This window comes from Podarcis erhardii (genome assembly GCF_964252035.2).
Source record: "Podarcis erhardii genome assembly, chromosome: 3".
Lineage (NCBI taxonomy): Eukaryota > Metazoa > Chordata > Lepidosauria > Squamata > Lacertidae > Podarcis > Podarcis erhardii.
In genome coordinates, this window is record NC_138507.1 from 43,515,536 (window position 1) to 43,531,980 (window position 16,445).

Genomic DNA, 16,445 nt, shown 5'->3' on the forward strand with positions numbered 1-16,445 from the left:
AACCCGGAAGTGAGTGTTCCAGTGTGCGAACACTCTTTGGAACCCGAACAACTGACAGGGTTTCCGCAGTTTCTGATTGGCTGCAGGAGCTTCCTGCAGCCAATTGGAATCTGTACCTTGGTTTCCGAACGTTTTGGAAGTTGAATGGACTTCTGGAACAGATTCCGTTCGACTTCTGAGGTACCACTGTAATGGCATTAAGATGATTATATACACCCTGGGGAGGTAATTTCGATTGAACAGATATTTGCTGTTCAATCTCTTTCAAAAAGTTCTTAACGCTGAACTTACCATTTTGCTACTGTATACTTGTGAGCTTAACTTTCTACCAAGACTAGAAACTTTCTACAAAAACTAGTTTTTGCTCATTAATAACTTATCTACAAGCTTTACAGAACAAGCTGTACCTGCAACAGAAGGTTGCTGGGTAGAGTACTCCTGTTCAGGTTCTTGCCAGTTAGCAATGTACTCTTCCTTCCATCCCTTCTCTCCTAGTTTTCCATTCTTCCCCTTGTTGGATATTCTGTGTGTGAGAGAATAATTTGTTCCAGAAACAGAAGTTTCAAGCAGCAGCAGAAGGCTGAGATTGTTTTGTCTATGTAAGGACACGCACAGGAGGAACTGATAACAATGGTTCTGTGAAACTTCTTTTAACTTGTTCAGTCTCTTGCTCGCGACTTGTGGTGAGAGCAGTGAGTCTTGGACTCTTGTTGAACTCTAAGCATGCCTTGACCACAACAGTGGTAAACGTCTGTATATATTTGCTACCAGTATGCTTTTGTCTGTCAAGTAAACCTCTGCACTTGACTGAATCTTTATGACGTCAATGAGCACTTATTGCCTACCGTGTGTACCTTCAAACCTGAAGATGCTTCCAAGGAAGGAGCTGCGTTGAGATGTAACGGCCAAGTATAGATACACACACAGCAAAACTGATGCTGGACCCAATCCTTCTAAATCACCCATCAGAGGTTGATGGATTGATCCAACACCTCTCACACATTCTATGGTCACTAACTGTGCTCAGTCCTCACTGTGTGGTTTTTTGAGGCGTCCTCCCTTTGTCTCCCACCCAAATCTTAGCATTTCCCAGACTATGTTGCTATTTCCCTCTTGTTTCTTGCAATTCTTTTTTTTAATGCTCTGAACAATAAAAGATCTACATATGTAGTAAACTGAAAACAGAGAAAGCTACACTTAATCTTTCTTCTGTGTGTTCTGACCACTGCATGCAAGGATGAATGTGTGCATTTTTACAAAAAATGGGGGAAAGCAAATAAATAAATCCACTCTACAGTCTGAACTGCAACAGTAGCCCAGCATCTTACTCTCTTATTCCCTATGTGCAGATCTACAATAAAACTGGGATCTCATGTCTTCTCAGTGGTGTGACATGCCTGGGATCATACAGGAGGAGAAGTCCATGCTGCAACTCTTTCCCACAATAGCCTCAACCCTCAAACATTGTGCTAATGTCGCAGGGGGCATTATTGCCAGATGAGCCCTCCTGTATGGTTCTGAACTTCACATCCAACCTGGCACTGTGAGGAACAGCAGTGTGGAAGCAGGTTCCTGCAGTGTGGAACAAAACTAAGAACCCAATCCTAGATAAACTGTGTTGCTTTGGGCAAGTCACTATTCCCCTATGCGAAACACTCTGCTATGCTGGTGTGCACAGTACTTATGAAGTGTGTGTGTGTGTATGTTTTTATTTGTTTGAAAAAGGGAATGACAAGGAACTTCATGTGTTTTATTGAAAATAATATCTTAAGTTATGAAATAACAATAATGCTATTTCCAACACAAAATTGTATAATTGCTCATGAAGTGAAATGTGGTTTTACTGCCACCACAGTTACTTAATACAATGTTTGTACCATGTAACAGACATCACAGCTAGTACTATACACTTAAACACAAATTATAGGTTCCCAAACATTACTACACAATGCAAATGTAAGATATTATAAAATACAAAATATTTTCAGAATACCTTCTGTTACTTGGGTTAGACAAGCCAATAATTATTTTATACTCAATAGTTCAATAGTTTCAGGGGCTCAGAACTTTAAAATGTTTGAAGAAGGTGTCTTCTACATTAATCTCATAATACAATGACAGTTTGAAAATATATAATGTAGCAAGATTCTTACACTACAAATATTACTGTTTTAAGGGTTTCACAAAAATGTTTTGACTACACATGAAAAGCATGTGCTTAACAACTTATATTACAGTATTACAAAATGACTTTATATAACCAATTATCACTTTTTAAATTTCCATTACGTATTATTAGACTGCTTTCTACTAAACATTGGTCACAATCCAGTGACTGACAATGTGATAATTATCCACTTTGCAAATGCTGAGAGACCACTGTACAGGATCAAAGGCTGTATCTTACACATACAGCAGAATGTTTTCATAGAGTGAACTGTACTAATTCTGGTTTGTAGATAAATCACATTTTGAATGTTCCCTTATGTTAAACACTCCCTACCAATAGAAGGTAAGTACAACAGGGAGTAGATTGTAGCCAAACTATTTGCCTGATATGACTTTCTATTTTCATTGCCTTTGGGAATTAAAAAAGCAGGGAGAGCGTTCAAAAGTGGTATTGCCCATATGAAGCAGTACAATCTAATCCAGCCCTTTACTTATACCTCATTCTGCTGCGTATTCAGACCAGACTGAAATGCATCCCATCCCAACACACTGCCAAATCTGCATGCACAGCCTGTACGTTAGTGAAGGAAAGGAAAGGCTATCTGGGGACTCCTTCCCCCTCTTGCCTATCATCTATTTGGCAAGAAAATTGAGTTCCAAAAGCTTGAATGTGCTTGGAGATCTATAGATTGGGATTTCGATAGAAGTTAATTAAGATCAGTTAGCACTTCTCTTTCAACATGGAGCCCCAAATGGAAATAAATTGCTAGGCTTTTAAATATAAATTATTTTTGAAAAAACATATACTCGGAAGGATGTGAGATTCCAACTACCCTATGTTATACAAAATTTCCCATACTAGCCTGCTAATGTACTTCTCTAATCTGAAACAATTAGACCACCTGAATTTGAAATGGCATTTCAAACTCAACACACACATTATAATGCCTCCCTCAGCACCCCCACCCTCAACAAAAGACCCTAATTACCCAAAGAACATACAAGAACAGCAGACTCAGATTTGAACTGGTTATTCTTGGTATGACAATAAAGCAGGCAGAAAAATAATGCCAAAGAAAACAGCAAAATGAAGTAAAACAACCTGTAGCTGCATCTAATTCATGTCACGTTAAAACGAATAGCAAAAGGCTACTTGTTGAGCAGCTCTGCCCTTTTCCAGGTGTAGATATGCAGAACAAGCCTTGCTTGCACTACAATATCTACAAAAGCACTATGCGAGAGCCAAGGAGGGCATGGCTGAATGGCTCTGCCTCTATCCCCACATTAAACAGGAGGAAACCTCTCATACAGCTTCTATCCAGCACAATGTTAAACTGACATTAGGTTCTGCCAACTGAAAGAACATGGAGCAAAGGGCAATTACAATTCTGATAAGGAAAGCTGATTGGTCTTTCAGCAGCTGAAGTTACATCACTGCCAGGACTAACGACAGCTTGCATGGATGCAGGGAGCTTAACTTGGGCACAGGATCGCCTACTATTGGGTTCCAAGTACAGGGAAATAGAATCTAGACTAGGTAAATGTTTCTTTAAAAATAAAAAATAAATTCTTAAAAGGAGTTCTGCACACTGAAGCAGGGACTGAAAGGGCACATAGCAAGACCTCTCTTTTATCAGTTACCTTACATATCATATAAGCTTTGGACAATTTCTGTTCTCCTTATTTTGTGCTCATAAAAAACGGTGTTAAAGAAATAGAGGCATTAATCTTCTTCAGATACTGACTGGTTGCTGTTTCTCTGATAGAAGCTCCTAGAGTGTGAGCGAGAACTGGAATTAGTATGTTTCCGAGGGGATTTCGACAGGGATCTGGTAGCTGAGCCGGAACGTTTTGGATGTGATCGTGACTTTGTTCTCGAACCGGAACGTCTTCGATGGGAACTGGATGGTGACTTTTCAACGTATTTGGAACTTCTGTGGGGTGACTTGGATCGTGACCTTCCCCTAGAACTAGAATTTCTCTGCGGGGTGATGGATCGTCTGGGCGAGCTGGAATGCCTTGGAAGAGATTTTGAGCGAGACTTAGATTGGCTGTAAGAATGTCGTCTACGCCTTGACCTGAAAATCATCCAAAGCTCCATTAGAAGCGATATTTGATCTTCCCCTACTTTTTAAGGAACATTGTAACCCAAACAGTTTGCTTAATTTGTTTGAGGTACTGTTTGTTTGTTTTTGTAACGGTATTGTATGCCAAAAGTACCCCAAAACTTTAAAAGGAAAATTTAAAGAGTAGTTTTGAGGATTCCCATGGTTTATGCTTCTATTCTATTCTATTCTATTCTATTCTATTCTATTCTATTCTATTCTTTCAGACTGGAATAACAAGCTATTAAAAATTATCTATGCATTGTTACTATCTCAGACAAAATCTACTTTGTCTCAAAACTTTATTTTTTCAAACCTGGTGCAACAAGAATGAGCTCACTAGGAGTCAGTCAGCAAGATGATTTTAATACTTACATTTTAATCCAACATTTCAAATGCAGTGCCAGAATTTTGAAGCTATACTACCTTACTGCCTGCCTGCCTGCCTGAGAATAGCCAGCCACACAGCACAATTCTATGCATTTCTACTCAGCTGTAAGCCCCACTGCATTCAATGGGATTTATTACCAGATAAACAAGTACAGTATTACCTGTACAGTATTAGTGTTCAAATTATTTACAAAGGAGCCAGGATGACTGAACCTTTGCAGGACCAGCTCAAGTTTACCTTATCCTCACTGGTTACCATCACTGTTGTTCACAAATATTCTCCTGGAACATAATACACACAATCATTAGTATGCAATTGAATTTTTGTCTCATGATCCTCAGACTTACTCTTTAAAACTATCAGAATGTCTCCTGCTCCAGCCCCATGAAGAACTTCTGCTACGTGTCCTCCTTCGGCTACGGCTTCTTGACCTTCTATAGTCCATTGGAGAACACTGGCGGCGCTCCTTCGATTTCATCTGACCTGGTGCTAGAATTTAAAGCAGAACTGGAAGATCGCAAGAAAACTGCAGCTTCTTACATACTGAGCATGCATGCAATTTAAAAAACTAGAGTTTATAAGCTTGTGCCTGTTTTATTTTTCAATCTTAAGAGATACGAAAGGCAACTATCTTAAAGAAATGCTTTGCAGAATAAGTAAGTGACAAGGTGGTGTTCACTTACTTTTGCGATCACCTTGTGCAAACTGTATTTCAATTTGCCGGCCACATACCCACTTTCTATTGAGGTTATAAAGAGCATCTTCTGCATCACGAACATCTTCAAACATGACTGTCTGTTAAGGACGCTTTAAACATGCACAAAGCAAAAAATTGTATCATGTAACATAGACCAAATTACTCCAGATACTTTAAAAAGCAAGAGTTATTTTGATATGCCACTTAAGCTGAGAGCTGCTTCATACTTTATATTGCCACTCAAATACAGCAGAACTCCAGCAGTGTGTTTGGTTGTATATACATATATGTATGGAAGGAGGACACACAACCACAAGCACGCTGGGAAACTAGGATTGGCCACAACTCCCCGTCCAGGGTACAATGCATATTTCAAAACAGTGTTGACTCCAGAGAATGGCAAGCTCAGGCATCTGTCAGGGCCCACTGCCCTAGTCATGTTGTCATCCCCGCTTTGTTTTGCAAGCCCCATCTTTCTCAAGGGAACCCAGTAAGTGTCAAGGCCCACAAAATTCTGCAAGATGTGCATCTTTCTTTCACACTTTGTATGTGTGTCACAGCAAGTACCAGTCAGTATACCTGGATTGCCACAAAAAGTATGAGGCAGCTCAATGACATGCAGAAACAAGGTAATAATAAATGCCTTTAAAGTATAGGTGCCCTTATTCAGAAACTCATGTGTACACTGAAATGCACATGAAATTCCCACACACAGTGGTTTCCCCTCCATTTCAATGTCATGTCTGTGGGCACACAGAGTTGTTTCTCTACAGAACTGAATGGCAAAGGAATGAATGGTAGGAAGGGACTCGCTGTGTATTTTGGAGTCCCTACATCTTTAATGCATAACTAAACTAAAGCAAGAATATTTAAGGTGTGCACCTTATTTGAAGGCCCTTAAACGTGACACATTAATAGGAAATATTACCTAGATGTGGAAAATAGTATTATCTAGATGTATACTCCTAACCATATCTACTGAGGAAGTCCTACTGAAGTCAATGTGGCTTACTCTCAGGTAAGCAGCCTCAGTTCATTACTTCTGTTCTGATTTACTGCAGACATTGTTCATATCTATAAACAGCTGACTTGTTTTTCCTCCTCCTTTACTCCCAATATTTAAAACAAATAGCTGTAAATGCCACAAAAATATGTCACCAGATCATCTAAATTACTGATATGTTTCAGTATTCCAATGAAATCTATTCTGTTAGGAAAATGACTCATGGAAAAGCGAACAAATATTTGCATACAGTTCTCTTGTACCAATTTAAGGAAGCAATATTTTAAACTAAAACAGTTATAAACAAACAAATTCTTGACTGCAACGTAAGAGCTTGAGCGATAAGATACAAAAGGAAACTTTGGCAGTTACCTCCACGTCACTTGATCTTGACCTTTACTCTTTAGGGCTTGCTAGATGGACTTGACAAGGGCCGGAGAACCAACCAAATCAGACTTGGCTTTGACTTTGGAACTTGAGCAAATGTCGGAAAGCCGAAGCCTTAACTTGGTGTTGTGGCTTTGTCTTTTCCTTGAAAAAGGACTTCCCCTCTTCCAGTTTTCTTTTTATCTTTTTCCACCCTCCCTCTTTATTCCTTGAAGCTTGAACTTTAAGGTGTCTTTTGGCTTGCCTGCTTGGACTCTATCTAACCAGGTTCATTCAAACTTTGGGGTGCTTGCCAGCCACTGTGGACTGCTTTACATTTTCTGAGACAAAGAAATAAATACATTAAGTTAGGACGCAATAACAACAATGCACCTCAATAAAAAATACAGTGACATAAAGGATATTGTATATAAGCAAATCCTCTTGGGCGTCTTGTGTAGAAGTCAAGCGGAATGTATACGTCTACTACAGGGCCATACCGACCAAATTCACGACGCAAATCCTCAGGCCTGAAGTGTTTTAGAAATAAGGCAAAAAGAATGAGTGTTTCTTTATCATTGTACCTGCTTTAGCAATACCTAGCTGCAGCAGACTCATCTTGTGTATTAAGACTATTAAAGACACACTTTCAATAATTCTATCAGTATTGGGAATCATAGCCATAAATTTTGAACATATATAATTATTGAAACTAAAACGAGCTAGGAACTTATTAGTATGTTTAGAGTTCACCTAAATGTATTTTTCCTGGTATTGGATCATTCGCATTGTGATTACTCTAATAGTGATTTGCAGAAATGGGGCAGACACAAAAATGAATGCCAACAATCCTGCAACTGAAAATTCTCCAAAGGCACAATTCTCTTTCTGGAACCCCTGCTTTTTTTGTCAGACTACAATATCGCTCAGGAGATCAAACACCAGTTGAAGCACACTGTACTGAAGCACACTGTACTGAGATAAACAGGTCAACAACTTGATTGAATATAATGCCACTATTTTTTCAGCATGGGACTGGGGCACCAGAAAATGAGTTTTCAGCTTAAAACAAATATACTAAAGATTCAGACATGGGGGGGGGGGGAAATCATGAAAGAGCACACAGAATGGAGAAGATGAATTCAGATATATTTTCCCTCACATAAGACAAACATCCTCACATAGGCAGAAGTATCAGGAGAAACAAAAGAAATAACTTTACACAATGAATAATATTATGCTGAATTCATTGCCACTAGATGTGGTGAGGATTACACAAACCCACAGAGAAAAGCATGCACAAATTTGCTCCTTTCTGTGAAATGAATAACTGGGAAGTAGGGGTGTCACTCCATACATATCAAAAGACTCCACACAAGTCAGTAATTATTGGGCACTTGTTAGAATGGATAACATCAGATTGTACAATATAATACCTAGCTTTTTAATTATATGCCTTATTCATTGGCTGGTCTTTCAATCATAGGGGGAAAGGATAATTATTTGCAATTATTTGCATATTGGGTTCTCATGCAGGAAAGAGTCTTCCACGCCCTACAAAGGAACAAAAGAAACCCTACTATGCTTGGAGAACAGGGTAAAGATTTTTTGCTAGCAGACAGATATCAATTTTGCATATGAGGGAAACAATAGTGCTGCTTTTTTGGTTTTTAGATAATGCATTGCTGTGTGATGCTGGTCTGATATTAGAAGAGGCATTCCTAATGTGAGAAAAAAGGAGGAATACCTTTTTAATATGCTGCTTGCCATTTCTATTTATAAGTACATATATTAAAGATAATGTCATGTTTTAATATTGCTGCCCAGTTAATTGGGGCACTTTTATTCAATTAAAGACTTATGAAAGTGATTCATCTAACTAATTAATGGTTTAAATGCTGCAGTCCTAGCTGTATTCTGCTATCTGAATAAACTTTCCCTACAAAGTGCTCCCTACTGAAGAGAGGAATAATCTCATAGCTGAAAATGGGAAGACTTTTTAGCAAATATTTTTTTTAAAACCCACAAAACTACTGAAGCCTGTCCAAGACAAAACAAAAAAATGTAGAAGGCAAGCAAATGCAATGGAGGAGAGGGCTCCATAACTTTAATAGCTAGCTGCAACTATCAAAATTCACTGCCCTGCTTCATTCACATCTTGTCACCTTATGTGGCGTTCCATTTAATTTCATTACTGGGGTTGCAAAGTGACAGGGAAGAATTGACTGAAAACATGCTTTTAAGTACTCAGATAAAAATAGCTAGACAGGATACATACATACAGTTCAGTTGGTTAGAGCATGGTGCTGTTAATGCCAAGGTTTCAGGTTTGATCCCTGTATGGCAGTGGTTCCCAATTAGAGGTCTGGAGAAGGCACCCAGGGGGTTCGTGGCCCCATCCCTTGCCTCCCCCTCAATTAATTTTGTTATTTTTGCATTGTAATAACAAAAAAATTATGATCTGTTTGTTTTTTAGTATACCTAAAATCCTTTGCTTATTTGGGGCCACCCCACATTTTATTCAAAAAATTGTTTTGCAGAGGTAACTACCATAGAGTTATCAAAATTTTCAAAAGTAGGGGGTCTGTGGCTTGGCTTTTGAAAAATAGGGTGTCCTGAGTAATTAGCTAAGTGGGAACCACTGCTGTATGGGACAGCTGCATATTCCTACATTGCAGGGGCTTGGACTAGACACTAGAGGATCCTCAGGCTCCCTTACAACTATCTTTCTATGATCTATGATCATTTTATTTGTATGCCACCTTTCCATAGTTAAAAAACCCATTCTTAAGGTGGCTTCCAACATGAATAAATTTACATAATTACTAATATAACAAAAGATGACAAAGACCTGGATAAATGGGTAACGCTTATGATGCAAAAGTTCTGGGCTAAATGTCTAGCTGAACATATCTCAGGCAACAGTGGTAGCAAAGGTCTCATACTACTGTGGTCCCTGACAGATAGAATAGACAGTACAGTCATACCTCGGGTTACAGACGCTTCAGGTTGCGCTTTTTTGGGTTACGGACCCGCCAAAACCCAGAAGTACCGGAATGGGTTACTTCCAGGTTTCAGGGGTCACGCATGCGCAGGAGCCCTAAATTGCGTATAAGCACCGAATTGCAAGTTACGCAGACGCGCCACTGTGGGTTGAGAACCTGCATCCCGCACGGATCACGTTCAGGATCCGAGCGTCCACTGTACTGGCCTAGGTGGAACATAGTCTGTGGCAAACTTTCAAGCCACGTAACTATAACCCACAGGGTGCCTGTAGGACCACATCGCTTGTTGGCACCTTTCTGTCTAACAATGGAGTGCCCTTCTGGGGGTGAAATCAAAGTGCTGCGTTAGCAGCACCCAAGTGACCTCTCTGGGGCACAACCCTGGGCAGTGTGTATGGAGGTCCATGTCATCTCCTAGCAAATGCCTAGGAACCAATTCCTCCTCCTCCTCCACGCCCACAGATTAGCCAGAAAGCTACACCCTGTACCCAAGCGGTGGGCGGAGGGGGGGGGGAGAGAGAGGGAGAGATACTGCTATAAATATCATTGCACTGGTTTTCCCAGGACAGGTTGCCCTCTGGGAACGAGATCAATTTTCATTTTCTTCCATAACAAGGAGGGTGACTAACGTTTCAAAAAACAACCCGGGGCCTGCTTCCGTTTATACCCCGCCTTTCTGGCAAGTGGGACCGACGGCGGATAACAATGGAAACAATTTTAATTTTAAAAAAGAAAAAAGTCGATAGGAAAATGTAGCAGGGGGCGTTTTACTTGGCCCATAGAGCCACGCTGTGCACATCTTCGCCGCACACCAGCCCCCCCCCCGCCCCCCGGAGAAGAAAGCGCCCCTTCTATCTTCCAGGGACCCACACCCAGCCCCTTATCTGCCGGTTTCTCCGCTGGGCCTCAGCCATTTTACACACAAAAACCCACGTTTCCCCCCAAAAGGGGAAGCGGAAAGGCCTTGTTCTCTCTCCCCCCCCGCCCCCGCAGAGGCCCAGCATCCTCGCAGGAGGCCTCCGCCCCGGGCAGGTCCCCGTCGCCCGCCCCTCGGTGCGCGCAGGCCGCCTCCCTCGCCGCCGCCGCCGCTTACCTGGTGGCGTCGGCCACGTTCCTGACGAAGAGCGAGGTGTTGGGAGGCCGCGTGTACCGGGACATGGCGCCGGGGGGCCCGGGGACTCTCCTCCCCACCGAGACGGGGGCTGGGCAGGGCGAGGCGCTCTCCGCGCTCAGCCGCCGGAGAGCCTGAGATGGAGGCGGCGGAAGGGGAAGGGGCCGGAGGTAGGAGCTGCAACGGCGGCAGCCGGCGGAGACCAGAAGGGGCGGGAACAATGGAGGAGGGGAGGAAGAAGCAGCAGCAGCAGAAGCAGCGAGCGCTCTCCCCGCGGGCTGCTCGACCAGGGACCACGGCGGAGGCCGCTCGCTGGGCTCGCCGAGGGAAGGGCGCCGCCGCCGCCGCCGCGGGAAAGTTTGCCGCCTTCAGCAGGCCCCAAGTCCACTCCCTGCTTTCAAGGGGTGTCAGGTTGCGGGATCATGGACCGCTCCTCCTTTCTCGCTTTTTTTTTTCCTTTTGGAGAAAGGCGAGGGCTGCTGAGGCGCTCCAGTTCCGCTGCCTGGAAATGTAGAACTGCACACAATCGACGCGCTTACGCTTCCAGGAAAGGCAGCTGAGCTGAGAGAAGTGACAGGTCTCACATTTCAATAACCCACAGAAGGAGCTAGTGCAATAATTCTATCGTTTGGAGAAATGGGCTCAGGAGCTGAAGGGTCTCTGCCTCAGCTTTATTTATGTCCACACTCAAGCTAGGGCTTTGTAGGGGAATCGAGATGCGGCTCAGGTGCCAAGATGGGAGCATCAGGAGCATCAGTAATGCATGGGAGATAAGTTATGGCTTTGCTTCTGGTTTTGAACCATGTATCAGAGCAGAGGCATGGGAAACTGTCAATAACACAAGTGTTAAGAAAGACATATGCTTCTGAATTGCTGGAAACTGTGGGGGGGGGGGTGCTGTGGCGCTTAGGTCCGGCTTGCAAGGCTTCCCACAGGCAGGACTATTCTTACGTTCTTAAATGCCACTGCATTGTAATATTAATGCCAAGCCATCTTTAATACCTTTCCATCATTTGGGGCTATCTGAGATATAGAACATTATATTCGCCATAATAGCTTCCATTAATTCATATCTCATAAATAGGATGGAGCGGGTTAGCCAATGATGAAGTGGCAGCAGTAGAAGTTGTAGAAATAGCCTGCTTGCCCTTTAATGACACCCCTCATAAACCCAAGGTGGCCACTTCACTCTGATTCATAGTCTTATTTATTTATTGCCCACCCCTTCACCCTAAGGTCCCAGGGCCATGGTAGAGATGGCCCAGATTGTGGAAGGACCTGATTTAAAGCACATACAAACATCATGCCAACTGTGTATTGTTGGCCTCAACTGCTTTAGCCTGTTTATTATTATTATTGCCAGCAGGAAAACCACAAGGCTTAATGGAAATTTATTTATCCGTTGCATTTTTATACCACATTCTGCCAAGGCACTCAAGGTGACTTCCAACCTTAACCTTCAAAAAAGGGTATAAAATATAGAATACTATCAGGCCAACTAGTCCCTTCAGGAGCTGATAGCATCAGCTGTCTGGTCTGGGTTTCTGCCTTCCCTCAGGGCATACAAGTCTTTAGGTAGCTCTAGGAAAGGAGTGCCTGGCGTGCTCTGGTCCATGGGGTCACGAAGAGTCGGACACAACTAAATGACTAAACAACAACAAGGAAAGGAGTGGCAGACAGGAGTGCCTGCCGTGCTCTGGTCCATGGGGTCATGAAGAGTTGGACATAACTAAACGACTAAACAACAAGGAAAGGAGTGGCAGACAGGAGTGCCTGGTGTGCTCTGGTCCATGGGGTCACGAAGAGTCGGACACGACTAAACGACTAAACAACAACAACAAGGAAAGGAGTGGCAGACAGGAGTGCCTGGCGTGCTCTGGTCCATGGGGTCATGAAGAGTCGAACACGACCAAACGACTAAACAACAACAACAAGGAAAGGAGTGGCAGACAGGAGTGCCTGGCGTGCTCTGGTCCATGGGGTCACGAAGAGTCGGACACAACCAAACAACAACAACAACAAGGAAAGGAGTGGAAGGAAGGAGTGCCTGGCGTGCTCTAGCCCAGTGTTTCCCAACCTTTTTTGGGCAAAGGCACACTTGTTTCATGAAAAAAATCTCGAGGCACACCACCATTAGAAAATGTTTAAAAAATTAACTCTGTGCCTATATTGACTATATATACAGTAGTGCCCCACAAGACGAATGCCTCGCAAGACTGAAAACCCGCAAGACGAAAGGGTTTTCCGTTTTTTGAGGCACTTCGCAAGATGAATTTCCCTATGGGCTTGCTTCGCAAGAAGAAAGCCTATAGGGAAATCTCCAGGGACCTCTTTTAAATGCTGGCGGTGGGGAGCAAAGCCTTCCCCCCCCTCCGGCCTTCAGAAGAGGTCCAGGAAGGCCGGCGGGGGCCGAAAGGCTTTGCTCCCCACCGCCAGCATTTTAAAAGCAGTCCGGGATAGCAGGGAAGCGCTTCCCGCTATCCTGGACGGCTTTTGAAGGCAGGCGGGGGGAGCAAAGACTTTTGTTCCCCCGCCCGCCTTCAGAAGAGATCCAGGACCTCTTCTGAAGGCTGGCGGGGGGTGAAAGTCTTTGCTCCCCCCTGCCTGCCTTCCCGGGAGAGCGGAGAAAAGCAGCGTGTTTCTCCGCTGTCCCGGACAGCTTTTGAAGGCAGGCAGAGGGGAGCAAAGACTTTCGCCCCCCGCCCGCATTCAGAAGAGGTCCAGGACCTCTTCTGAAGGCGGGCGGGGGGTAAAAGTCCTTGCTCCCCCCCTGCCTGCCTTCCCGGGAGAGCGGAGAAAAGCAGCGTGTTTCTCCGCTGTCCTGGACGGCTTTTGAAGGCAGGCGGGGGGAGCAAAGACTTTCGCCCCCCGCCCGCCTTCAGAAGAGGTCCAGGACCTCTTCTGAAGGCTGGCGGGGGGCAAAAGTCTTTGCTCCCCCTGCCTGCCTTCCCGGGAGAGCGTAGAAACGCAGCACGTTTCTCCTCTGTCCCAGACGGCTTTTGAAGGGGGGGAGCAAAGACTTTCTGCTCTCCCGGGAAGGCAGGCACGGGGGAGCAAAGACCTTTGCCCCCCGCCCGCCTTCAGAAGAGGCCCTGGACCTCTTCTGAAGGCGGGCGGGGGGGCGAAAGTCTTTGCTCCCCTCTGCCTGCCTTCAAAAGCTGTCTGGGACAGCGGAGAAACACGCTGCGTTTCTCCGCTCTCCCGGGAAGGCAGGCAGGGGGGAGCAAAGAGGTCCTGGACCTCTTCTGAAGGCGGGCGGGGGGCAAAAGTCTAATTCTAATTTCAATGAGTGTGCCCTCCCACGGCACACCAGGCAACGTCTCGCGGCACACTAGTGTGCCGCGGAACACCGGTTGGGAAACACTGCTCTAGCCCATGGGGTCACGAAGAGTCGGACACGACTAAACGACTAAACAACAACAACAAGGAAAGGAGTGGCAGACAGGAGTGCCTGGCATGCTCTGGTCCATGGGGTCATGAAGAGTTGGACATAACTAAACAACAACAAAGGAAAGGAGGGCCTGCTCCAACAGTGCCCTCAGCATTTTGCCCACTGATGGTTCCTTTAGGAGCCAATTATTACAGACTTCCTGGCCTGGGGTTCTCTTCTGCCTTCCCTTAGGCACATTAAGTAGCCCCAGAGAAGGGAAGAAAGGCTTAAATGCCTGCTAGCTTTGAATACAAACAGGAAGGAGAAGCCAGATTTAAATATAATTTTCATCAAATTTGGCAATGGGAGGAAGAAGCCAGAGAGACACTGAACTGCACATCAACATATCCTTCAGTGTTGACCTCACTGAATAATGGAGGGGAAGCACGTTTTCATGTCTATTCTAGTTGTATATAATCATAGGGAGGACCTGGTTTTTCTTGTTGAGACATGGGATAGGGACACCCAGCCCACTCCCACGTATGTTTATTCAGAAGTCAGTCCCACTGTGTTTAGTAGAACTTATTCTCAAGTAAATGTGGATATGATTGCAGCTTTAGTGAGTGAGGTTTTACTGCTTTAATAATTATCATAAAAATTGTATTTATAACATAAATTTGCATAGTGGTTAGAATGTTAGGAGAGGACTGGGGAGATCCAGGCTCAAATCATTGCTCAGCCATGAACTGTAGCCTTATTCCTTCAGAACCTCACAGGGTGACCTTTTGCCAGTCATTCTGCTCTCTCAACCTCACAGGGTTGTGGTGAAGTAAAATGGAGTTAGGGGGGAGAACTGTGTATGACATGTTGAGCTCCTTGAATGAAAGGAGGGGAATAATTTTAATAATTAATAGATGCAATTTAGGTATGCTAAATGTTTGTTTTCTTTTAAATTATTTTATATGTCTTGGCTCCGCCTTAATTAAATATATATATAATTTTTTTTATCATTACTGAAACTTGCATGCATCCCTGTATTCTGCTGTTCTTTTCATCTTTCCATTAATCCTAACTAGGCAGGTTATTCAGCTGTTAGTGCACAAAATTCAGGGTAAACAATGCCGTGCTTAACTTAATCCTTTCTCTCCTTTTCATACGGCTTTTATACCATAAATTTTGATTAATGTATAGTCACTGTTCAACCTCTGAAGCAAACAGCTCAGTTTTTATCACGTTTACTTGGATTTGAGACCCATTATAATTATTTCTCTAATGCACTTAAATTTATCAACATTTCAAACAGAACAAATATTCCAGCACTCTCTCTTATTAAAATAATGTGATACACGTGTTGCAGTTGTTAAAAATAGTAAGCCAGCTATCAGAAGATACAGCAGGAAACTGCTGAGATACTAAATGTATCTTAGCATAATCTCTTATTTATAGTCTGTGATGTCAATTAGAGCCTGTATATTAATTTGTGGTTTGGAGGATGTTTTATATTATTGGTATTTAAGCCAAAAGAAAGCTGAACTTCATGTACAGCTGCAATCCAAGCATGTTTAGAATTATTACTTACCATTATTGCCAGGATAGGCGCATTTTAGCAAATACGGTATATATTTCTTAAAGTGAGTCAATCAGCCCATTAAAATTCACTGTCATAAACACATGCTGCAATAAACTGAGCAATAAAGAAGTATCCTGCTAGAATGGGGATTTAGAAATGATTGATTTCATTTGTTTGAATGATGAATGGCAATATATATTAAGCCTGTAAGAACTTGACTGATTCCAGGTGGAAACAGTTTAGACTTAGTAGGTGATTTACTGCCAGAAGAGCTCTGCTAAATAAGATGTTTATAAATATGATACAACATTAGCAGTTAAAAAATATTTGTTGCCATGTCAAAACATCCTACACTCTGCTCCCGCTGCCCCAGCGATACTTCCTCGGCCATTGTCCCCTTTGCTTGCTTGCCCTATCTCTTTTTATATTGAAGGTATATCTGTTCTGATGTCCAAGTAGGTCTGTGCTGGCAGAGGACCGATGTCCCCTCTGGCTGCCACTGCCTTTCTAACATTGCAGAAGCTCTGGAGGATCATTTTAGGCCTTAAAAACCTGAATTCTGCAACCCATCAAACCCTTCTAGGAAATTCAACTTCTGCATGAATGTGCCAGTATGTTAATAGTCTTTCAAATTAGATGCAAAACATGCTGGGGGGGG

The 16,445-nt window shown here is 43.3% G+C and overlaps 2 protein-coding genes across 3 annotated transcripts in view; one reads left to right on the forward strand and one right to left on the reverse strand.

Annotated features, from left to right (window-relative positions):
• PM20D2 (peptidase M20 domain containing 2) overlaps window positions 1–16,445 on the forward strand; it is a 617,107-nt gene that overhangs the window by 577,561 nt on the left and 23,101 nt on the right. The gene's annotated exons all lie outside the window — the stretch shown is intronic.
• Window positions 1,737–12,126, reverse strand: SRSF12 (serine and arginine rich splicing factor 12). 2 transcript variants are annotated; one of them, XM_081857437.1, is made up of 5 exons: window positions 10,830–12,126; window positions 7,157–7,261; window positions 5,349–5,452; window positions 5,013–5,154; window positions 1,737–4,247 (listed from the first exon to the last, which is right to left on the reverse strand). In XM_081857437.1, exons 1-5 carry the CDS (start codon window positions 10,892–10,894, stop codon window positions 3,893–3,895), a joined length of 771 nt encoding a protein of 256 aa, XP_081713563.1. In that variant the 5' UTR covers window positions 10,895–12,126; the 3' UTR covers window positions 1,737–3,892. The 2 variants fall into 2 exon arrangements, with proteins under 2 accessions (XP_081713563.1, XP_081713564.1); XM_081857438.1 differs by having other exon boundaries at window positions 1,737–4,187; window positions 10,830–11,367.

Excerpts from the sequence above, each read along its gene's own strand:
- SRSF12 (XM_081857437.1), bottom strand. The coding sequence starts at position 10,894 with ATGTCCCGGTACACGCGGCCTCCCAACACCTCGCTCTTCGTCAGGAAC. Across the intron at positions 7,262-10,829 it reads AACGTGGCCGACGCCACCAG|GCCTGAGGATTTGCGTCGTG; the intron begins GTAAGCGGCGGC and ends AAAACACTTCAG. Across the intron at positions 5,453-7,156 it reads AGAGGATTTGCTTATATACA|GTTTGAAGATGTTCGTGATG; the intron begins ATATCCTTTATG and ends ACAGACAGTCAT.